The sequence below is a fragment of the Acipenser ruthenus genome, chromosome 11, assembly GCF_902713425.1.
Source record: "Acipenser ruthenus chromosome 11, fAciRut3.2 maternal haplotype, whole genome shotgun sequence".
NCBI lineage: Eukaryota > Metazoa > Chordata > Actinopteri > Acipenseriformes > Acipenseridae > Acipenser > Acipenser ruthenus.
In genome coordinates, this window is record NC_081199.1 from 2,828,852 (window position 1) to 2,854,119 (window position 25,268).

The 25,268-nt window shown below is 40.2% G+C and overlaps 1 protein-coding gene and 1 long non-coding RNA gene across 2 annotated transcripts; both read right to left on the minus strand.

Moving 5' to 3' along the window:
- Positions 1 to 15,630: 15,630 nt before the first annotated feature.
- LOC131739317 (uncharacterized) lies at positions 15,631 to 22,941 on the minus strand. The gene is made up of 3 exons (XM_059032677.1): positions 22,822 to 22,941; positions 18,444 to 22,721; positions 15,631 to 15,680 (listed from the first exon to the last, which is right to left on the minus strand). The coding sequence occupies exons 2-3, from the start codon at positions 22,336 to 22,338 to the stop codon at positions 15,631 to 15,633; spliced, it is 3,945 nt and encodes a 1,314-aa protein (XP_058888660.1). The 5' UTR covers positions 22,339 to 22,721; positions 22,822 to 22,941.
- A 132-nt stretch (positions 22,942 to 23,073) lies between these two features.
- LOC131739360 (uncharacterized) lies at positions 23,074 to 25,268 on the minus strand. Its single transcript, XR_009330492.1, has 4 exons — positions 25,126 to 25,268; positions 23,522 to 23,653; positions 23,312 to 23,413; positions 23,074 to 23,147 (listed from the first exon to the last, which is right to left on the minus strand). It is a non-coding gene; the product is annotated as an uncharacterized LOC131739360 (long non-coding RNA).

Genomic DNA, 25,268 nt, shown 5'->3' on the forward strand with positions numbered 1-25,268 from the left:
CCTCTGCGTCTGTCTTATTAATTCAGCTCCTTGGAATGGTCCAGACATACTACACAGTGCATCTTGCATGTAGCTATGAGCAGGCAGGAGAGTGATAAGCTTACTGCATTGCATTCTGATCCCTCATCAGAGATACTAGCCTCTCCAAATTCTCCTTAAAAAGGTTCACCATAGTAAACACATTGCAAACTGTATAGTGGATGCACGGTAAAGCCTAGCTAAGCATTGTAAAGATTAGTCTAAGGCTGTATTGCCCAAGGAGAACACCATTCCTAGCACCAAACACAAAGATCTTCCTGGCAACACATCACGTGTTGCACATTACAAACGTAGCATTGTGAACACACTATGCTACTGAGGGGTGACAAAGTATAAAGCATTGTATCATATGTGAGATACACCACATGGGCATCGCAGGGTTAAAAGACAAAACCGTTGCCATTGCTGACACTCCAGCACTGCTTCCCTGTGAACACAGAAAGCATTGCATCACCAGAGCGGGTGCTGCTGCCATGTAGGTGCCCTACATAGTCACAGCCTGGCAGCTGGGCTTCACATTGAACTGGCACGCTGCCTCCGGGTGCTGATGCACTCTGGGTAAAGCATGCACAGCTCTGTGCCCTGCCTGTTGGTCTGGGGGGGAGGGGATGGGATAAGGCAGAGCCTCAGGTTCGAATGGAAAAAGCTCCACGCTCTTGTTGTCTCACTGTTCAGGGCTGATTCCCAGGTTGGCATGCATTCCACTTCACAGCATACTGGGTCCTTCACTGTTAGATGTGTTGATGTGGAAGTCAGATAGCGAAATAGACAGGGAGCGCTGTGCTGTGGGGGTGCAAGGAAGGAGGGGAGAACGTTAGCCGGATCACATACTGCAATCTCACTTTAATAGGAAAGCATGAAAACAATTACGCATGCCTGTTTCAGTTTGAGGGAATATTTATCATGATCCATTGTTCTCTCTTTATAGAAACACTAGGAATTATTTACCAGCGTTTTGTATTGAAAAGTAATAAACTAGATGCCTGGGGAACAGCTGTATCTAATAACGGGTCTCTGCAAAACTGATCCAGTATTGAGGAAATACAGGCTGCTTTTGATTGGAATCTCTTTCACGCTCATTATCAGGGGACTGATCGATGAGCTTCCCTTATTAACAGGAGCAGATGTGCGAGTGTCTGTGTGCACAGTGAAAAGAATTGCTTCCAGAAAGAGCTCCTTTAGCATTGGGGGCTGTGACCTGTTGCCATGGGCTGTCTGCAACACAGTGTTGACCTGATTTCTAACTCATACTTCACGTTAGCTGCTGGACTTGACACATGCTTTTTTGAAACAAGAATTGAAGCCGTGCTGGTTTGTTTGCATGCTCTGCACTGTGGTTACTGGCTCATTGAGAGACACTGGATCACCATGGGCCTGCAGTACCCCCTCGCTGAAGCTCGAACCTCCAGCCAATCAGGCAGGCACTTCAGAACGCAGATCAGTGGCTTGCACTCCTGTGCTGTCAGTGTACTAATGCTTTAGTGAAATCTGAGGAAATAAACTGGCACTCATTTGAGGTGCAAATACTATTGAGAACCGTCAAATTCTTAATTGTGCATTTCTTGCAACAAATGCGTTGAAGTCCTGAATCTGAAATAATCCATCTGTCTGTCTGTCTTCCCAAAGTAGAAATACACATCCAAAATGTTGATATGAAAAATGACAACGTGAAAATGGGATGTTTTCTTTGAAGCGAAGCCCCGCTCTCTCATTAACTCTCTTTTGTTAGCCCTGGAAGCAGCTGTCTTGTCTTTGCTCCTGGAATCATTGACTGAGCTCTTATAAAAAGGAGGAGATTAGCTGCAAAGCCTCTAAACAGCATGTGAATCACACCAACCAAGCCCACATGTGCAAAACCAACTGGGTTTAATTCACGTGACCACTTAACGTAGCGATTTCCCCACGTGTAAAAACTAGCTGCACCGCTGGCTTGGTCCTACGGCGATCTAAAACAGTGTAATGATACTGGAGAGCCTTCCCTCCCTCTGCACATGAGTGTATGAGACTGTTGTACAAACCACCGTATTCATAAGAATTTACCAGACTGTACATTCTACATTCAACAGACAGCAGCCAAAAAGGTGGTAGGTCCATGATGGTCTACCTGTGAGATATTTAGGGTGGAACTGCAAGGTGTGGGAAGAGATGTGTGAATGCCAGATGCTTCTCTCTTTCGGAGTTCTCTGGACAGCTGTGCATGGCAGATGTTTTTCAATGGTAGAGGATGCACGGGACAGATGTGCCAGCCTGAGGTTCCCTGGTGTAGTGAATCAAAGAAGGTTCTTCATGAGATAAAGGCTTTCACAGAGCAACTGAATGCAGATTCTTTTAAAAACTTTGCAGTTCACAGCCTGGTTTTAGGTCAGTACTGTAAGCCCCCTGTGAACACGTACAGACTTCCAAAAGAGGCAATAAAGCGAAGTCACTCCAATCAATTTGTGACCCTCTTTAAAAAATGTCAACCTGTTGTAAATGGTATCCGTGACTTCAATCAGAACTGTTTTGCAGCTCGGATCTTTAGCTGACCCCTTTGTGTAATGCTGTGCTGTACTTTTCCTCGACAGAAGACTTGAGAAAGGACGTTTCTGCTGGTGAGTGTTTCTCGCTCAAGTGGTCTGAGGGCAGCTCATCAGAACAGAGCTTGATGGATGTACTGCAGCCTGTGATTCTGTAAGGACAAGCGTCTGGCTGTAAGTGCCTGGCAGTGTTCGACATGACTGCTGGGCAGAGCACAAGGCAGGTCAGCCTGTCAAGCCAGCTCCAGAGAGAAGGATTCCACGACCTTAATCGTGAACTTCTCTGGGCACGTCTGCTGGTCCCTGAGCACAACTTGGCAGTAGCAACAGCAGCCGGTCAGATGAGTAGCTGGGAAAATGAGAGCTGAATATTCAAGAGGAGTCTTCCCCCTTCTATGCCAGGTTGATGAAACAACGCTAAGAGATCGATCTTACTTTCTTTCAAGCACTTTGTCAAGGCATGGCTCTGGATAAACAATACAGCAGATCAGTGAGAACAGAGAGAAAGAAAGAGAGAAGGGGAAGTCGAGCAGGGTAGTTTATAATGTACAGTATGCACACTGATCTGTGTTCACACAGCAAGTTCTTAAAGGCTTCAGGTCTCTGTCAAAACACCACGAGGTACTTGCACTCACTGTGCTAAAGGAATTGAAGGATGTCTGTCATGGGGTGGTGTGTGTCTCTGTAATAACCACAATACCATCAAACGTCAAACATCATCTGAGCTGTTCTTTCCATTTTGTATTTGTTTTCTGCAGTCCCTGTGCCTGAGCTTTCACTAATGAGACAGACAGTGACTGACAAGCAGGCTCCCTGCGAAGGATCAATGATCTCATTACTACTATCAACACTAGCGCTGGCCCTCCTTTTCTTGTGAGGAAGGTCGCTGGTTTCTTTGCTTGTTTGTGTTCTTAAAGCACTTGACGTTTCTTTTGGGTTTGAACTCTTTGCTTTTTTGAACTCGCAGCAGCTAAACAAGTGTTTTTACAGCAGTTCATGGAGTGACAGCAACAGGCTGAGCACTGGCATGCAGTTCTGCTTCACAAAACCCGCAGCTGCGCATTGACAATGACAGTAACTGGAAACTGCAATGTACCTTGCCTGTAGATTCATTATTATTCCCTGTGCCAACCCCTGCTCCTCCATCCCCGACCAAAATCATCTCTGGAAGACACTGTCAATCTCATCTCCACTGGGGTCAGCCTGTGTTTGTGTGCTTGACAGACAGACGGAGTTTATTAACCCCAGCCATCAGGGTCAGTGAATCCGAAGCAGTGTGAATCAGAACCACTGACTGGGATGGGAGGAATTGATGTTGGGTTCATTTCTCTGAGAGGCATGTGGATTTCATACGCCCCGTTCGGAGCGATGCGGAAATGTTACAAACAAGGAATGGTGATTGTATGGATAGCTGCCAAAAAACCCATGAAAGATTTACGCAGGATTTCAAAGGTCAGCCTCAGCAATTAAACTAAAACAGGACTCTGCTGCTGTGCTGAGCCAATGCAGACAGGCTCTGGGGCTGTGTAGAAGTGTTTTTATATGGAGTGTGCTAAACCATCTCCACTCTGCTTTCTGAGTTCAGCTGTATCGATACTGTGCATTAGCTCACCGACAAAACAGGACCCTGGTGCATTAACCAGCGAGGCTTTGTGAATGCATGCTAAGTACTAGAAGGCATTGAGACTGATTCAACGGAAAGTGCAGGCTGCTAGCAGCTCCGAATGCAGTGTCTCAGAAACAGCCCACGTCGTGTTCCAGGGAGTTTCAGAGATTCAGGGCACGGGCATGATAAACAGTGCGGATCAGGGAGGCGGTCTCAGATGATAGATAGCGGAGGGTGAACAAGACTGCAGTGTCAACACTCACAATCTCAATTCGGAGTGGTGTGCAACAAACTGCGTTATAACCAAGAAAGCAACATAAACTGCAGCTACAGGGAAGACACGCTGCAGTCTTAATGGTAACACGAAGCAGAGGTTTTACTGCAGAGACGCAGAATTCCGGACGTTATTTTTATTTAGATATCAGATGAGATATTTTGCTTCATGTTGATACAACTATTAATACGAATCAGGCAAGACTGGATGGTGTTTCTGGCTTTTTCCTTTGCAACTGTGCGGCTTGCGAAAATGCCATTAAAACCGATACCTTCATGAGCTCTATAAGATTAAATAATTTATTACATGCTCTAGGAATAATGTTATTTGCAGGGTGAGAATTATCCTGTAACACCGGCGCTGGTTGCTACACACACACACACACACACACACACACACAAAGACACACACACACGCACACACACACACACAGACACACACAGAAACACACACACACGCACACAGACACAGACACACACAGACACACACACATGCACGCACGCTCACACACACACAGACACACACACACACACAAAGACACACACACACACGCACACACACACACGCACACACACACACACGCACACAGACACAGACACACACAGACACACACACATGCACGCACGCACACACAGACACACACACGCACGCACGCACGCACACACACTCACAGACACACAAACACGCACACACACACACACACAGACACACACACACACACACACACACACACACACACACACACACTGGTTCTCATACCTGGAAGCACTTGTCTTGTCTTTAGTGCTACAAGGATAAATACGGACCAGCATGCACTCCACTAGACGCACAACGTTATCTACCTCTCCCGTTGTGGTAATGGTGAATTAATAAACTGCCGCGCCTCATTGAAGAGTTGTGCAGTGTGCTTAACATCAGTAGTATTTTCAGCACAGACTAATGGGCACAGCGTGGGGCCCCACAGGCACACTCAAGGTGAAATGCTGAGAAAGGCACGTACTAGGATGTATGTAGGAACGATAGCGTGCATGATCTCACTCACTCTGGAAGAGGGTTCTTGTCTATTAGTTTCATGCATGCGCCTCTGGTGCGTTTGTAAATGTTTGTAAATGATTCTTGATGAACCGATCTTGCTCCCAGGGGGCAGTGCTCCTACCATCCCTGCTGCAGTGTCTAACAGGCGTGAAATCAGCTCCATCGGCCTCCTGTCCTCCCTTACACACGCCCGTAGTAACTGCAGGTCGGATGATAATAAAAAGCAATTACAGAGCCGCAGTGTTAGGTTGCTAACGGGAGATCAAAGTGTATTGAAGAGTTCACAGTGCGACGAGGCACTCGGCGATCTCAGACCATAATGCCTTCATGCATTATTTATGAATGAGTGAGATTTGCATCCATTTTCATATGGAGGAGATTAAAATTTAAATCACAGAAAATGTCCCTCTGATTTTCTCCTGATGATCTGGATTAAATCAGAATCAGCTGCAAAGTGCCTTCTCTGTCCCTCCCGATCACAGAGAGTACATTCTGTCACTGTTAAGAAACTCCTGCCCACCCCTGTGACAGTAAATACTGCTAAATAGCTTTTTACTATTTCAATTGAATGTATAAAACTTCTCCCCATTGCTAGCGCATGCCTGCATTTCATTTGCTCTAGAACCCGAATGCCAGCTCCAGTCCTTCCAGAATGGTTCTTTGTTCCATTTATTGAAGCATTCTGATCCTAAAGAAGTTCATTATGCCCTTGTACCTGTTCATCTTGTTGCAGAACGGGCCTCCAGTTGCCCAGCCCTGTTCTATACAGTACACGACTGCCCTGATTCAATTTGCAATAGCTATCATTATCATTATTTACAAACAGCATGAACTACCAAAAATGCATCGTATAAGTACTTCAGTTATAACTAAATAGCAATTATTTAGCGCATTAGTGCCACTTCAGTCTTTAAGTGCACAGAGCGCAATGGAGACAATGTAAGGCTTTTAGAAATTGGAAGCAATGGAAGGGAGGACCAGTTCAAATCTTTACCACAAACTCCACAGCGCTATTCTCTCGTGCTAGTCCTCCCCACCCCGCCGTTACTCTGTACCCGATCGGGACGGGGGCGGATTTGAACCCTTAGTTTCCCGCTCTGAGTAGGATGATCCTGTTATTTTATGATGCTCTGACCGACTCTTTTAAGTTCAGTCCACGTTCCGATCTAATCATGCTGCTAGCCTCTCTCCTTGATTTCCGCTGGTTGTGTTTTATGGTAGATTGCTGCTGATGCCTCTGTGGATTTGGCAGAGCCTGGGATCCACAAGCAGCTGAGCCCCCGTGCCGAGGAGAGGATGATTCAGCTGGGATGATTCTCACAGGCACCGAACCACTGCTCGCATGATATTTAGACAAGGCAGCGCTTTCTCCGTACATCACTCTCTCTCTTCATCATGCCACGAGGTGGGGGTGAGGGTGCAGAGTGTGTCACTCTTATAAAGGGTTACCATAGCAAAGGTGCTGCATGGTGAAAGCATGGTAAAACATAGGTAAGTATTGTAAAAGCCAGAGAGGTATGGTAAAGAAAAAAAGACATGAAAAACAGGGATAAACTTTGGTAAATGCCTCTGCCTTCACAATGATGTCGCTGCTGGTTTTCGGTTCCTGCCTGATCTAGAAGATAAAGCGACCTGGTGGAACTGCTGTAAAGGGTATGACGTGAAGCTCTCTCACAGTTATTACAAGAGCCTGTTAATAGTACTCTAGGTATGGAATTTGATTGACCATGTTCTCCAGTTGATCAAGAATCGGAATGATGGTATTAATTATGTTTCAGGGAGACGCACTGCACAAGGGACAGCCAGAAAGACTTGAGCTTCAATAGAATCTCTTCAAGGACCCCCGACTGAGTCGCATATGGATCCCAAGCTGCGCATGTAACAAATGATTATGCGGATAACTCAATCACAAACACAAGTAACATGTCCCTCTGTCAGACGGTTCACCCGGCACACGTGTTTTAATGCCATGAGCTGCAGCAATTGTGTAGTCTATTTCTGCAGAATTCACATCAATGGAATTTAATAAACTCCTAACAACTCACATCTAAGGGAATCTGTGTAATCTACCCAAAGGTGCAGAAAGGAGCAGTACAGTTGCGGTGATATTAAACTGCAATTACAGTAACAAGTCTCTGGTTCAATGCAGTTATACAGAGGTTGAAGATAGGCATTACAGTTTTTTATTAATCGTATTTTCATTTCAATTAATCTGCGGTCTCTGCTCACCGCAGTCATTTACACAAGCTATTGAGATATTTCTGAGTCCAATTTGATCACTGGATGCACTAACAGAGAGCGGTTATTATTATTATTATTATTATTATTATTATTATTATTATTATTATTATTATTATTATTATTATTGTTGTTGTTGTTGTTGTTTTTGAAGCATGTTGTTAACAGAGAGAGATAAACCATCTCGTTTACCAAAACATCTCATCAGGGGATACTCTGGCAGAGAAATCTCAGTCTAAGCTCCTCAAAGCAGCAGCTAATCAAAGGAATACATTTTAGATAGCGAGCTCGACAAGCCCTCACACAGATCTTATCTGTCAGTCGGGAGGCTGCTTCATCTACATTTCTAAATCACCACTCCCCGTCACAATCACCAGCATCACTGGTGTCACTCTGGTTTCAGTCTGGTTTCAGTCTGGTTTCAGCCTGGTTTCAGCTTGGTGTCAGTCTGGTTTCAGCCTGGTTTCAGTTTGGTGTCAGCCTGGTTTCAGCTTGGTGTCAGTCTGGTTTCAGTCTGGTTTCAGCCTGGTTTCAATCTGGTTTCAGTCTGGTTTCAGCCTGGTTTCAGCTTGGTGTCAGTCTGGTTTCAGTCTGGTTTCAGCCTGGTTTCAGTCTGGTTTCAATCTGGTTTCAGCCTGATTTCAGCCTGGTTTCAGCTTGGTGTCAGCCTCATGTCAGCCTCGTGTCAGCAGGGTCCCTGGGCTGTCAGTCTCCATATGCAGCCCCTTAGTGAGCCAGAGCTCACATCAGCCTGGCCGCTGAGGAAACATGACACACCGCATTAACATCAGGGCTCCAATCAGGAGCCTCATTCCTTTTTTTTGGCTGCAGCCACAAACATCTGCCCGCCAGCTTAGGGATGCATCAGCTTTGCTAATTTACATTCTGCGCATACATGCATGCATTTTTAGCCAAATAAATTGCCGCTCTCACTGCAGTATGTGGAAATGTTAAATACAGCAGACCGTTTAATTGAATATCGTTTTGTCAGGAAATTGGCTTTATCTGTTAAGTGTTTTGTATGCTGCAACCAAACGACCAGGCTGTGTGCTGTAATTGGAGTAGAATTAGCACCTGTAAAGCTCTTTGAAGTTCCACAAAGCAGAACACAGATCTTTCGGAGATTGGAAAGTGGAGCGTTGCAAGTACCGTATTATGCGCTGTTAGAATGCTGGTGTTGGAACTCTGAGGTTTTTTTTTTTTTTTTGCCTTTGTATCTGGTGCTTGAGAATTCGAGTGCTTTTCTCCAGTGATAGCTCTAGAACCACACCTGCAGACAGGCACAGTGGCTTAGGTGCTTGATTTCAGTTTGCGAGCATGTCACAGTGAGCAGGGTTAGCTGTATAGTCCAGTCACAGTGAGCAGGGTTAGCTGTATAGTCCAGTCACAGTGAGCAGAGTTTGCTGTATAGTCCAGTCACAGTGAGCAGGGTTAGCTGTATAGTCCAGTCACAGTGAGCAGGGTTAGCTGTATAGTCCAGTCACAGTGAGCAGGGTTTGCTGTATAGTCCAGTCACAGTGAGCAGGGTTAGCTGTATAGTCCAGTCACAGTGAGCAGGGTTAGCTGTATAGTCCAGTCACAGTGAGCAGGGTTTGCTGTATAGTCCAGTCACAGTGAGCAGGGTTAGCTGTATAGTCCAGTCACAGTGAGCAGGGTTTGCTGTATAGTCCAGTCACAGTGAGCAGGGTTAGCTGTATACTCCAGTCACAGTGAGCAGGGTTTGCTGTATAGTCCAGTCACAGTGAGTAGTAATATTACTATAGCTTATGTCAAAAGGCTAATTTATGACCCTTTTGACCTTTTTTTGACCTTATAGGTATGAATTTATGAATATATAATGAGGGGCATGGATTTATGAATTTATGAATATATAATGAGGGGTATGGATTTATGAATTTATGAATATATAATGAGGGGCGGGGATTTTATATAGACATTTGGAATATGGGTAATGATATATATATATATATATATATATATATATATATATATATATAAAACAGCCCTGTGTATTTAATAAGTGCTTATAAACATTAAATATTTATAAATGTAAAAGAGTATGAAAATAAAATAATTACTGTTGGGAGGATTCGAACCCACACGGACAATTAAGTCCATTGCCTTAACCACTCGGCCACAACAGTTTTTTCTTAAAATATTAATAAATAAAAATAAGTATTAAGCTTACCATGGGTTTCAGAGAATCAAGGTGGTTAGGTGTTTGAGCAAAAGGTTGAAATGATCGAGACTATGAAGGGTTTTTGTTTTTTTGTTTTTTTTAAAGGGGCATGTCTGGGCATGTATTTCAGACCTTATAAAAAGGAGGAAAATATTTTGCCAACTTATTAGAGTGGTACACCAGATGGCTCATACCTTTGTTAGTGGCTGCTCAGAGAAAGTGGATCTTGAGGATCGGGAAATGTCTGAACTTATAAAAGCTTTTAAAAAAATGCACATTAGCCCCTCCACAGATGCAAAAGAAACCACGGCTTGTAAAAAAGTTTCAAGAGAGAGTCCAAGCATGGGGCCTTCAAGCATTCTTCCCAAGGATCGTCTGTGTACTGTACAATCTCCTCTGTGGCCTGAACTGAAAACAAACATCAATGAGAGAGAGAGGGGTGGATGTAATAGGGTAACTCTGAAAACGCCCACAGGGGCGGCGCCTCTAGGACCACCCATTCAAGGATCTCTGATAGGTCATCTCAAAGGATCCCCCGCGGTGCCTGAGGCGTCAACACCCTCATAGGCCGAAAACTAATCTTGGGGAGCATACTAAAGGGGCTCCCCACATGTCCTTTTGATTGAAGGAGTCTGACACCATGGCTTCTGCAAACTTTAGATACTTCTCTGAAAATGCCGTTCTTGAACCGTGCGATCTTGAGATGGATTGGACCAGTGAAGAAATGACACAGCTTATAAAAGACTTTGAAAATGTCCCGCTCCTCAATCCTGCAGAGTCTGACGACGTTGACGGGGGCCTAGGCATCTCTTTTGAAAAAGTATTAAAGATCTCTATGGGTCTCGTGGCTTCTCTATTGGAAGTGATCATTGACCGTGATATGGTAAAAAATTGCCGTGGTTGTGAAATTGACCACCCGAGCCAACTGAGACACAGCTGCCTTTTTGAAGCGGCCCCCAATTATTTTGATCAACATTTTGAAGAAATACTAGAAAAAATACACGTCCCGTGGCTGAAGCTTCTGATAGCTAAAGCTCTAGCGTGTTTCAATTTTCATCCGTCTTTAACAAAACTTCAGAAACTGGTGGAAGATATTTTAACAGAGCTAAGACCAGAACACAGCATTAGACGTAAACTGATTCATCTACAAGAAACCCTGGATGACAAGACCCGAGACATTGTTAACAAAATTACCAAAGCTTTCTACCATCGCAGTTTTACTAACCCGCGCGCGCCATTAGCATATTACGGGGCCTGTGACTTTGAAAATGGGGAACGTCCAGACTCCAGCAAAACTGAGGAAAACCATGGAGGGGCTGTTGTTTGAGTTATTAGCTGAGAAAGTGGCTTGCAAGAGACTCTTTCAAAACCTGATCCCCGTAAATGTAAAAATGTTTAGCAATTTAAAAAGTGTAACTGATTTAATCCGTAAAGATATTGATACTAAAGAATGGTCAGAGTTGGTAATTACCCATATAAAACACTGTAAACCCTTAAATGCATTTTTAATGAATATATTACCTGTAATGTTTGATGAAATAGAAGATTGCAAATGTACACATATCCTTGTTTTGTATGCTTATGTGACTGATGTATGTTTTTATAACATGGCCAGGTTTTTAAGAGATGAAGATATATCAATAGTTGTGCAAAATGTCGTGGATTATTTAGTGACTAATCATGAATGTTTGTGTAAAAACTTTATAGCTCTTCTAAAATGTCCTAATCTTCTTGATAAACTGTGAATAAAACTTTTGAACGTCCCACATGTCTCTGAAGTGTTATGATAACCTTTGAATAAAAACTTTTTGAAAGTCATATTGTTCTCAGTTGTGTTATTTTGGTTAAAGATGACACACCAGCGTATGAAAAAAATATACTACGATCCCTCAAATCCTGGAGGTTTAGGGGGTTTACAGACTCTTCAAAGAGCTCTGAGGTCTGATGGACCTAAAGTCTCTGAGAGGGTCGTAACTGACTTTTTATCAGAGCAAGACTCATATACGTTGCATAAGCCCTCTAAAATAACTTTTAAAAGAAACACGGTATTTGTATCTAATATCGACACACAGTGGCAAGCTGATTTAGTGGATATGTCTAGCTTGTCAAAAGAAAATGGAGGTTATAAGTACATGTTAACATGTATAGATATCTTATCCAAATATGCATGGGTCTTACCATTGAAAAATAAGTCATCTAAGGCGGTGACAGAGGCGTTCAAGAGGATCATCGGCGCTGGTAGGAAACCTAAAAAACTACAAACTGATAAAGGGGCCGAATTTCTAAACAAAGCATTTCAGAACATGCTAAAAAAACATAATATTCTACACTTTACCACGGGGAATGAACTAAAAGCATCTATTGTTGAGAGATACAACAGGACTCTTAAAACAAGAATGTGGAAATATTTCACCGCTTTTAACACGCATAAGTATATGGATAAACTACAAGAAATGGTACATGCATATAACAACTCCTTCCACCGTAGTATTCAAATGAAACCTTCAGAAGTTAATGAAGATAATTCATTTAAAGTGTTTAAAACTTTATACTCTAAGAAGAAAAGCCCTAAACATATAAAGTTTAAGTTTGCCGTCGGTGACAGCGTAAGAATTTCAAAGTTAAGAGCTCCCTTTATAAAAGGCTATGAACAGACGTTTACATCAGAGATTTTTACTATAACAGAATGTATACCAAGATTTCCACCGGTGTATAAACTATGTGATTATGATGGAGAGCCTATAATGGGCACATTTTATGAACCAGAATTACAGAAAATAAATGTTAAGACTGATAGGCTGTTTAGGATAGAGAAGATAGTTGCCGAGAAAAAGGAAAATGGTAAAAAGTCTTATCTCATAAAATGGGCCGGTTGGCCTGAAAAATTTAACAGTTGGGTCGCAGAGCAGCAGGTGGTGGATCTAAAGAGTTAACAAGTACAGAGTGTATTTAATTACACTTAAAACATTATTCAAGATGTCTCAAGACTCTTTTTATGTAACTCTGCCTAGTAATGCTTCACAGGAGGTTTTCCCTAAAAATGCAATATCAAATTTTACTATCAAATTGGTTAAAACATTGAATCTACCGGGAAAATGGGAAGTTTGCTTAGCAGAGATTCAATATCCCCATACCTGGGATAATATTAGCCTTAAAGACAGCACTTTTATTACCAATGATATAGAAAATGCAATAAAACGTGAATATACTATACCAGAAGGATATTATGAGACCCTTCAGGATGTAATAGCGACCATGAACGATGTCCTGCTCGGAAAAGGACTAGATCAGAAAGGTGACAAGGCTCCCGATGAACAAAATAATAATGATTTGAAATTATTCTATAAACCTATAGAAAGACGAATTTATATAAAAAGTACTAATCCGTATATGCTTTTTACCAAAGAACACCTCGGACAAATGTTGGGATTTCGTGAGACTATAAAGGGTGAAACTATTAGCCTATTAGGTCCTATTGAGGCTAAAGTGTATTCTGCTTATTTGAGGACCAACTACCCAGCTGACATCAGAGTGGGCTTTTATACCCTGTATGTCTATACTGATATCATTACACATCAAGCCGTTGGAGATAGTTACGTGCCTCTTCTAAGATGTGTTCCTATTAAAGGCAAAAACAACGATATAATCACGGTAACTTACGACAGACCTCATTATGTGCCACTCAGCAAGACCACCTTTGACACGTTAACTATACAAATTAAGACGGACCAAAACAAGTTAGTGCCATTCCGTTTTGGGAAGGTTGTAGTGAAGTTGCATTTCCGACCTGTAAAGCCTCTTTTTTACACATAATTGAAAATGGGCCCTAATGGATATGTCAATCCTTATATTAATTATTACAAAAATCAGGCTGGTAATGGATTGCCAGGATTTTCTGGAGCTCCAGTAATGTATGGGGCGGGTATAGGGGGTATTTTTAGAAGTCTTTTCAGAAAAGCTTTACCGTTACTTAGAAGGGGTTTTGAAATAGTTAAACCTCATTTTAAATCAGCAGCTAAAAATATTGTTAGTGACGTGGTGTCAAATGTCCTAACAAGTCATAACCCTCATAGCCATAACAAGAGCCAGTCAGGTGAGGGCTTGATGGTGATGTCCCGAGGATACAAGAGAAAACGTAGCAAACCCCCAGGATCTCGCTATCATCCACACAAAAAGGCTAAACCAGCTACATTGAGGTCATTTAGTACCGGTAAACGGAGAAGGAGTAAGAAACCAAAGACTCCCAGAACAGCGAAAAAGAGAAACATCTTTTAAATCATGACGCTGGTACATCATATGTCTCAAGAATGTGTGAAATCAGAATTGGATCTGTTTACTATACCTTATACCCAGACAAGTATTGAAAAAAACCTTTATGTGGAAATTCCCCCCCTGTCTGCCTTGTCTGACACGGGCCCCCTCGAATTTTACATAGCGGGAAATGGGGAAGATTATCTTGATTTGAATAATACTCTTTTAAGACTTTCATGCAAAATTACTAGGGCTGATGGCTCAGATTTAGTTGGAGGTAGTATAGTCGGTATTATCAATTACCCTGTAGCTACCATGTTTTCACAAGTGGATGTAACTTTAGGAAATCGCTTAATCAGTCAAAGCAGTAATACTTATCCTTACAGAAGCATTATAGAAGCAATGCTAAACTTTAGTAAGGACACTCTAGAATCACAGTTCACTGCCGGCTTGTTTTACAAAGATACCCCAGGACATATGGATGAGACTGATCCTGCAGGGGCTAATGAAGGTTTAGTTAAACGGCATGCGTTTACCAGAATGAGTCATACTGTTGAACTTTTAGGACCTCTGCATGCGGATATATTTTTTCAAGAGAAACTCATGCTGAATGGGATTGACCTGAAAATTAAAATGGTGAGGGCCAATGACACTTTCTGTTTAATGTCTGATGCTGCAGAAGAGTTCAAACTTAAAATTTTAGAAGCATCTCTCTATATTAAAAAAGTAAAAGTGTCCCCTGAGGTCAGAATTGCCCAAGCTCAGGCCTTGATGACCTCTAATGCCCGATATCCTATTGATAGAGTGTCTATGAAAGTTTTTAGCATTCCTAGAGGGAGTAGGGTCTGTAATCAGGAGAATTTGTTTCTGGGGCAGTTACCAAAGTTTGTGGTTATTGGTTTAACAGATAATGATGCATTTAGTGGTTCCTACGCTAAAAACCCATTTAACTTTAAACACTTTGCTGGGAACTTTATAGCTATGTACGTCGATGGTGAACAAGTCCCCTCAAAACCTTTACAACCCCACTATACAGCAAGACACAACCCAGTCAGGGAATATTACAGTCTAATACAGGCCACAGGTAGACATCTCAAAGACAAACCGCTGATAATTGATAGGTCAGACTTTATTAGAGGCTATACGCTCTATGCATTTGATTTGACCCCTGATCAAGAATGTGGAGATCATTTTTCCTTAGTGAAAAATGGTAATATGCGCCTTGAAATGCGTTTTGCCAATGCTCTGCCAGAGACGGTGAATATGATTGTATATGCTGTTTTTGAGAACGTGATTGAGGTTTCCCACCAAAGAGCTGTTCTCTTTGATTACTGAAAAGTTTGATACAACATTGATCCTTTTAAAATGAATACCACTCAGCTTACAGCTCTGCTAACCAGCAACCCATTGACTGCAAAGTATTTTTACGGGGTTCTAGCTAGTGATCAACTACCTAAAGGAAAAATAAAAAAATTGCCTGCAATACTCATTGTCAACACGGACCCCCAGAATTATCCGGGAGAACACTGGCTAGGGATTTATCTAAAAGAAGAGGGACAGGGAGAGTTTTTTGATTCTTACGGTAACCCCCCAGATTTTATTTATTTTCCTAAGACTATCTCAAACTTTTTAGACAACAACGTCAAACAAACAGTGTACAATAATCATCCTCTACAAGGTCTTATGACCACGACATGCGGCCATCACTGTGTTTTCTTTGTACATCATCGATCCAAAGGACTTACTTACCCTGAGGTTATGGCTCTCTACAGCTCTGATTTAAACAAAAATGATCTGATGGTGTCCCAATTTATACATTGTATGTCTAACCCTAAAAAACAGAATTGTATAAATATATTTTCATGCGTGCAGTGTGTCAAGACTCATCATGATTTTAAAAAATGTTATGAATGTTAATCTTCAAAAAAAAAAACAAAAAAAAAACTTATGACAATGTAAATGGTGAATAAATATTTTTATTGCTGTAAATATATCAGACATTGTTTATATAACATATGCATGAATATACAACAAAATGTATCAGACAATGTTTACACAACATATGCATGAATATACAACAAAATGTACAAATATGTAAACTCAATAAAAACAGTAACATCTTAATAACTTTCCCATAACTGCTGTCTTTTTTTCTGCTTCTTTTGCATGGGAGTCTCTAAGGGTCGTTTTTTATAAGCTTCTATGAGTTGTCGTGTTTGAGAATTAGGTACTGTAGAATAGGGGACATTTATTACAGACAAACCTTTGATGAATTCGGACCATCCTACAGGCAACCTATGTTCAGGGATATGGGTATGCCCCGTTGCAGCCCTGATTAAATCAACCATATGCGACCCTCTAATGTTCTTGCCCCTAAGAATGAATTCCCCTTGATCATTCCATGAGGTAACCAAAGCATTCTGAGACATAGCGTTTAAAATAAAATTAGCATTTTTCTTAGATCTGGAGGGCACACTACTCATAACAGCAGTCACTATCTTAGATTCAGGTTCTGCTGCCGGTTGGTCCGTTTCCTCAGAGGGGGGTGTAATTAATGTAAGGGTATTAAACTCTTTTTCACTCTGTTTAAGCAGGGTTAGATATCTCTGTAAGGAGTTGGTGTATAGCTTAACTTTCTCATGGTCACTGATGTCGCTTCTAAGTAGAATGCTTTTCATTTCAGAGTCAAGTCGGCTTTCAACTGCTTTTTTAATAGGCTCGGGGTTTTGGGGCTCAGGCTGTCGAAGTCTATCAAGTTGATGCTGGGGTATCAGAAACATTTTCTGGGAGTGAGTCATTATTACAAATTAACTTTGATGCGATAAGAGTCCTGATAAAAAAGGCAATGCAATCCTTATTAAAGCTCCGATAAAACCACCACTCTGATTCACAGTTTTTTTCTTCTTTTTAATTGAATGCTTCTTATTGCATAGGCTCTTTATAACACGTCGCTGCTTTTTGAGAGTGTTTAACTGACTCGAAGTTAAGGGGATGTGACCCTTTAAGGCATTTAAGGCAATTTCCCCAATCGATTTGATAAAATCGTCTGAGGCGTTTCGTAAAATTGCTCTTCTCTGATGAGCAGAGCTATGAACTATGCTCTTTAAGAGATGGAGGTTACGTTTTATTCTAGCCGACATGCTGAGCTGTTGCATAGCCTAGATAAATAAAAGTTTTAGAGCAATAACCGGCCGTTTATAGGTGTTTTGATTTGGTATTTCTCAGGATGTACGCAACAGGCCAATCAGGAGTAAATAAACCAGTTCTTAGACGAAATGCTTCAGGGGTTTGGGCCTTTAAGTCTATTAAAAGATAACCATAGGGTTTTTTTGTCGCATCTTCAAACGCTTCTAAGAAAAACTTGGAGTTCCCGGGGTACATCTGACGGGCTAGTGTGTTGATTTGAAGTTTATCTCGAGGGTTTTTAAACAGAATAATGTAATTGGCATTCAAGTTTATTGTGCGGCTCATTTTTCCTTGAAAAAAAAAATTTTGAACCAAATACAGTACGCATAAATTCCTATGATGAACGTATTTTGTAAAAGCTTTCTGTATTTCATCATTTTCGCTAGCTGCTTCCATCAAGTCATCTATAATGAGTAAATTGATTTTGTTAGGAGGCATTAAATTATCATCGGTTAATGAATCTGGTATGCCTTCAATAAATTTGATATTTTTAAATTTAAGTGACAATTCATTGTATATTCCCTGCCAGCAACTATAACTCCAAATGATATTCTCAGGGGGTTTGGAAAAGATCTGTTGAGAGTTTTCTAAAAGCTGCTTCACAAAATAACTTTTCCCTGAATTGGAGGGTCCCGATATTATAGCTGCAAAAGGCACAGATAGTCTAATATCAAAACCTTCTTCAGTACCCATAAGGAATCGATGTGAAATCAGAACGCAAGACTCGCTTATTGTAGACTATTTGAAAGGTTTTCTGGAGTGGTTTGTTTTCCAATTGAAATTCTTTTTTATTGCGGCAAATCTGGGAGCCTCGAATCATGATATGTTCTGCAGGGGTGTTTCTATCATGATTCACAAAGTTTTGTACAAGGTCTTTTAATGAAGCGATGTTAATTAATTTGGAATTCTCATAGTTTAGGGTAATCCCCTTTACTTTGAGACATGTTTTTCCGTTGTTTGTGACGTACCCATATGTTTTAGGGCCCCCTGACACAAACTCTGTAATGTGTTCCCCCGGCTTCAACTCGCTAGTTAAATCACCAAGATAATCACCTAGTTTGGGACGCCAAGCCTGGGGCCTGCTGACAAAGATTACAGAGTTTGTATCATGATACAGACATCGACCCTGCAAACGATCCAAGAGGTTATAGAGCTCTAGCCGGGCGTAAGCGGTAGTAAATGCCGCTATGAATACGTTTACATTACCTGTGGGAGTATAGGTATCAGAAGCGTAACGCCACTGAACCTGAGCCACAGTATCACTTACAAAACAAAAATGCGAAACCTGATATCTTTTTGAAAAGAGATAATGGAAAAACTGGTCAGGATCCTTTACCAAGCTTGTAGAGAGCTGGTTAGTTCTCTGTGCTAGTTTTCCCCACAAACTATTGAGGCATAGTTTGGAGATTTGTCTTTTAGCAGGGTTAACATTAATGTTTTGAGGATCTAATTGAACCCCCTCTTTCTGAAAATATTCCGCAATATAACGCTCTTTACGCTCCTCATCGGTACAATGAGCAGGGTATCCTGAACTTTCCTGTTTCCCCTTGAGATGACTATTAATGTAACCTGTAAAGAGAGTGTCAGATTTCTGAGGAAAATGCCACACTTCATGTATTTTAGACACTTTGTAACCTTTCTCAAGAGCTTTAACTACCTCTACACTACACCATGTCCCGGTCAAGGCTCTTTCTCCAGAGGTATGATTACATACCCCCGTCTGGTTTAGTGTTTCTGCGCATGAACGGCAGAGGGTAAACATTAATTTACCACAGATGCGGGCAGGCAGTACAGGGAAATAAAGACCCCTAGGAGGCAGAACAGTTAATTTGAACAATCCAAAGTACTGGCTCAAGTCTTGAAAATTATGGTAAATTACAGTAGGATGGTCTACGGGATACACTTTTGTTTTGTTAACAAACGGATACAAACTAGTGAAATCAAAGTATTCCACCCTTTCATTTTCTTGGGCCACATAATGTAATGTAATGGCATTTGTACGTCCCCCAAACAGAGCCTCGCGTGGATTTATGCGTTCTGGAAAATCAGAACGAATCAGAAATTCGTGAACTTTAGGTTGTTTTTTCAGGGTGTTCCATTCATGTTCCCAAATAACTCTGACTTCCACCCCGTAAACCTTTTGCAATGTTTCAATCTTTTCATCAAAGTGATGATGCATCGTACCACACGATACTTTGCTTAAGGGGTTTACATCGGCCGAATCATAGCACAAGGGACAACCATGAAAAAAACACCCTGCAAATTCAAAAGCCGTACGCTTACCATTAATCACAGCATAACCGTCCAAGAAAAAGGGTCCTATTTTAAGCTCTCCGTAGTTTAAAGCGTGTTGAATGAAAACATTTTCAGTTTCTGCTACATACATTAACCATTGTATCGAGGCATTTGAAAAGCTTTTTTGCTGCTCACTGTAATTGTCGGGAGGAATGATCGCTATTGTGTCTTTAGGCATGAATTTACTTCTATACATAGCCATGCACAGTGAAGCAATGGTGGTACATTGGAAGGGGTCTATCTGCCCTATTGCATAAACCTCAGTCCGGAATTTGATACAGGCCTCTTTCAAAATTTCAACATCATTTTTGCAGTAGAATGCCATTTCGTCTCTGAAATTAAAAACACCCATCTTAATCGAATCATACCATTTGTAAAAGTCATCACGATCTTTAGACATCATTTGCTGAACACCATAGTAAATGGGTTCAGGAAATGGCCCCACATAATTCTGGTTTTCAACAGTATTGAAAAAATGAGGAAAATATCCTTTTTTGGCTTCAAATCCCATAGCAGCAGGCAGGGCACTTAACTTCATGGGCAAAAAGTTAAAGGAATCAATGTAACGCATTTTAAAAGCTTCGTCTGTAAAACACATCAACTTGCTACCCTGAGCTATGATATTTGGGTTAATTCCGTTGGATACTAAATAATTCATCAGTAAATAACTGTCATAAGACTTTGCATTGTGTGCCAAGAAAGTATATCCTGCATAACAAGGTCTACGATACCGCTCAAAAAACTTTTTCACACATTCCTCGCCCTCCCAATACCATGATTCACCACCCATGTGCATGCAGTACAAATAATTAGGAATGTGTACGCCAGCTTCCTGACGACATTCAAAATCATAAAACACATATTTGTCTGTGGGTTCCTTAGGTTTAAGCATTTGAATGAAGCATTTATGATCACTGTGAGGTAACAACACGGCTTTACATAGCTTACAGTAAGGAGTAAGACATTTGTGAGTCTGTGGCTTTGTAGGGTCACATTTATAGAGAGAATAACACCTTGTACAAAGTTTTAAAAGGTCACACATAGAAACCTGTTTTTCACTGTTGGCTTTATCTCTGAGAATCTTATGCTCATCATAACAGAGCTGCGATCGACAATAACGATTGCAGTCGTTACATTTTACCTTTACAGAGGACTCGCTGTTACAGGCTGGGGAAAAACACACATTACAGTGTCCTTCACAGCGATGTCCAGATCGATTACTGTAGGCGGTGTAACAGTAATTACACAGATAGGCTGCACCCAGAAAACCTTTCAAGTTAACAATACCATAGAAATGATTCTCATGAAGAAACAGAAATACAGTTTTGTTTTTTGCTCGAGTATCTGTTTGGTGATTCAGGAACACATCCTTTTGAGGACATCTGTACCAGACCACAATTTTAACATCTAAGGCCTGTTCAAATTTATCTATGTCTACAAACGACACCATTTGATGTTCACTTAATCCCACACTCTGTTGAAGTTTTAAAGCCTCAGCCATACACATTTCATAAGCCCCTCTGAATTCTGGAAATATCAAGCTCAGTACGCTGTAGGCAAAGCATAATTGATTGTCTCTGTTGTAACATATAATCAGATGCTTGGCTTTTTTTCTAATAAGCTCACTTTTCATTAAGGTCTGCAAACATCTCCTTACACCACCTCCTTCTGGGCACCTAATAACCTGCACAATCAACATTAAAGAGTCATCAGCCAAAATTTCACTATGACTTTGAAGGAGAGCTTCAATCTGACTGAGAAAATCATCTAGACTTAAATTGGCTCCACTCATTTTTACATACACTGGTATATCTAAGGATCCCGCTCGTAATTCAAGCTGGACAACGTCTGAGGGTCTTAGCGTTCTAGAAACCTCACTCAACATATTCTCTAACGTTTCATGTAACACCGTAAAAACTTCAGCGTAGGAATCCAAGTCATACAGATGTGTAAAGTTAAGAGGTTGCTTCAATTCGAAATTGTTAAACATAGGTCTATGTCTACGCTGTACACCTTCCCCACCAATTCTATCACCGGCACTATCTCTAGGGGGGGCCTGTAAACCTGAAGGACCTGCCACTTGATCATCATGTAATACACCACCCCCCAGGACTTTTATGCTAAAAGAATCATCACGGTAAGCCCCGTCGTTCAAACCTCCCCCTATTTGTTTTTCCACATCAACTACACTCTCTAGAGTATCATGATTCTCTCTATACATTTCATGCAGAAGCTTATCCAAAGAGTCAAAATTGATCTGAGTCAATTTAGCATCATTAACAAACACACGGCACTGGGAGTTATTGCTGTCTATATTAGTGGAGTTGTCATTTATCGGGGGCCTATCTGGAGAAATTTCATCAATCAGAGCCCTGATTGACGGTAAACTATACGCATTATAATTTATATCATTTAATAGTTTGTCTAGATAGTCAAAATTCTCGAAACCATTTAAATTTTGGGGGTGAACGGGGGGCAGACAGACATTGGGGGCTGTAGACATACTATGTGTATGTGAACTTGTTGAAGGATCAGAATTTAAGGTATTTTTAGGTACGAATATAGAATTTACCACAGAATTTGACACATTATGACTCGGATCAATTGAAACCTTTTTATTTTTTAGAACACCATTCACAGCCGTATCATCATTGTCAGAATCATCAACAGTAATTTCAATGTGTTTCCTTTTACATGTTTTTTTGCGATGTGGTTCCATTGTAGCTCTACAAATACACTGTTATTGTTTTAAAAAACCCAGCGTTTTCAATAGGGTAATTAATGTTTGTATATTCTGAGCCACTTCTGGGTCAGAAACTAGGGCCCTTATAGCAGGATGTCTGTAAATGATCTGCTCTATAGTCATATGTACATGTTTCAATAGCTCAGCGCTGTGATACCTAGCAGTAGTTGAAGTTGAGGGGATCGTAGGTTTTAGCCTTTGTGATACTTTGGAGACTGTGGGGGTGCCTCTTGCTTGTAGTGAAGCATGAAACCTTTCGGAAAATTTACGCGGCCTTTTAGACTTTGGGTCTCTGCTGAAGGATGTGTCGTCCTCGGAAGATTCGCTTTCCACAAGAAGTGTACGTCTAGTGGGCCGTTCTAAATGAAAATATGCCAAAATATACAATCAGACCAAAAATACCTTAACAGATGATTGAAATATTTAACAAAAAAAAAACTTCATTTTAAATACACTTACTTTTGAGAGGTCTTTTTGCAGATTTTTGAGGTCTATTGGGATGCTCCAAGGGGGTATACGCATGTATAACCTGGCCCTCCTCCGAAGTACCGGCCACGTCGTTCCTTTCGGAATTTTCAGGAACTTCTAAAATAATATAAACGGTTGAATATGAATGTTTTAACCTAAAAATAATTAATATTATGAAAAACGATCAAACATTTTTTATTAATCTATAAAAACAATACGGTTCATACTTTTAGACAATTCAGAGTCTGACGCTAGATCACTGAAGGATGTCTTGAAGTACTGTTCCAAAAGCTCAGAATCTTCAATATATTCAGCTTCTAAAAACAGAATGAATCAGGTATGTTTTTAAAAGGAAATCATAATAAGCTAAAAAACAATGTCTAGCATGTAATATCATTCACGCACTATATATATCATAAGTACCTTTATGTATTTGTTATTAATAAAACAAACAGACAAATATGTCTACTATTTTACTCACTTTCCGGCTTTTCTGTTATCACTGAGAAATTATTTAAAAAGTCCTCAGGCACGATTAGATCGCACGGTAGCTCAAGGGAAATGCTGTGCCCTGGGATTGTATCTGCAATTTAAAAGGAGGTACTTATAGTTAGACCAGAAAAAAAAAAAAAAAAAAAAAAAAAAAAAAAAAACCCTCGCGATATTTTGGTTAGCAAAATGAAAAACTCACCATTCTGACTATCCAAAAAAAATGTCGGGGACAATGGAATGATTGTAGGTGAGAGGGGAATGAGCATAGGAGGATGCTCAATTACTTCCTCCTGGTGTGAAATTAAATGTTCTTCAATAAATTCCTGGATATCTATAACAATGAAAATATATGATTTTAAATAAATAAAATAATAATAATATTAATGACAACATAAAATAAAACACATTGCATATCCTGATGTAATAACCCCTTTTTTATAATTTATATTTTTAGATATTGTCACTATTATCTCATTTTATACACACACACACACACACACACACACACACACACACACACTTAATGAAAAAGAAAGTTTAAAAGAAGTTATTAAAAGCAAAAAGAAAACGTCTTATTCACCATTTAAAAGCATTTAAACAATATACATATATACACTTAATGAAAAGAATGTTTAAAACCGCATATCACAAAATAAAACAGATATTAAATTAAATATTTATAAAAAAAAAAAGAAAAAAAAACCAAAAAATCTACCAAAGTACAATTTCTGAAAAAGCGCTCTCTCTCTCTCTCTCTCTCTCTCTCTCTCTCTCTCTCTCTCACCGTTTTTCAAAAAAAAACTTCCCAGACAAAACGTTTTACAGTCAGCATTCCCTGAAAGCATTTAAACTAACATTACACACACGCACACACACTCACACACACACGCACACGCACACACACACGCACACACACACACGCACACACACGCACACACACACACACACACACACACACACACACACACACACACACACACCCACTTAATGAAAAAGAAAGTTTAAAAGAAGTTATTAAAAGCAAAAAGAAAACGTCTTATTCACCATTAAAAGCATTTAAACAATATACACATATACACTTAATGAAAAGAAAGTTTAAAACCGCATATCACAAAATAAAACAGATATTAAATTAAATATTTATAAAAAAAAAAAAGAAAAAAACAAAACAAAAAAATCTACCAAAGTAGAATTTCTGAAAAAGCGCTCTCTCTCTCTCTCTCACCGTTTTTCAAAAAAACTCCCCGGACAAAACGTTTTACAGTCAGCATTCCCTGAAAGCATTTAAACTAACATTACACACACACACACACACACACACTCACACTTAATGAAAAAGAAAGTTTAAATCCGCATATCACAAAATAAAACAGATATTAAATTAAATATTTATAAAAAAAAAAAGAAAAAAACAAAACAAAAAAATCTACCAAAATACAATTTCTGAAAAAGCGCTCTCTCTCTCTCTCTCTCTCTCTAACCGTTTTTCAAAAAAACTCCCCGGACAAAACGTTTTACAGTCAGCATTCCCTGAAAGCATTTAAACTAACATTACACACACGCGCACACACACACACACACTTAATGAAAAAGAAAGTTTAAATCCGCATATCACAAAATAAAACAGATATTAAATTAAATATTTATAAAAAAAAGAAAAAAACAAAACAAAAAGAAAACACGATTACGCAGCATCACCGACACACCCCACATTGTTCATCATAAACATAAATTAAGTATCAAACATTTTTTACCACACATCTAACATTTACAGCCAATTTAAACATTAAACCTAGGACATACCGTTTAGATCCTCATTGCTGTGGCTTGATTCAACGTCCATTTATAGCTGAAGTGGTTCTTTACGGGATAAGGTATCTTTGAGAGGATTCGTCCTTTTTCCAGAAGTGTAATACTTAGCTCTGTACGTGGACGATTTTTATACT

Excerpts from the sequence above, each read along its gene's own strand:
- LOC131739317 (XM_059032677.1), bottom strand. The coding sequence starts at position 22,338 with ATGGAACCACATCGCAAAAAAACATGTAAAAGGAAACACATTGAAATT. Across the intron at positions 15,681-18,443 it reads GGATCGTTTGCAGGGTCGAT|ATAAATCCCTAGCCAGTGTT; the intron begins GTCTGTATCATG and ends CTCTTCTTTTAG.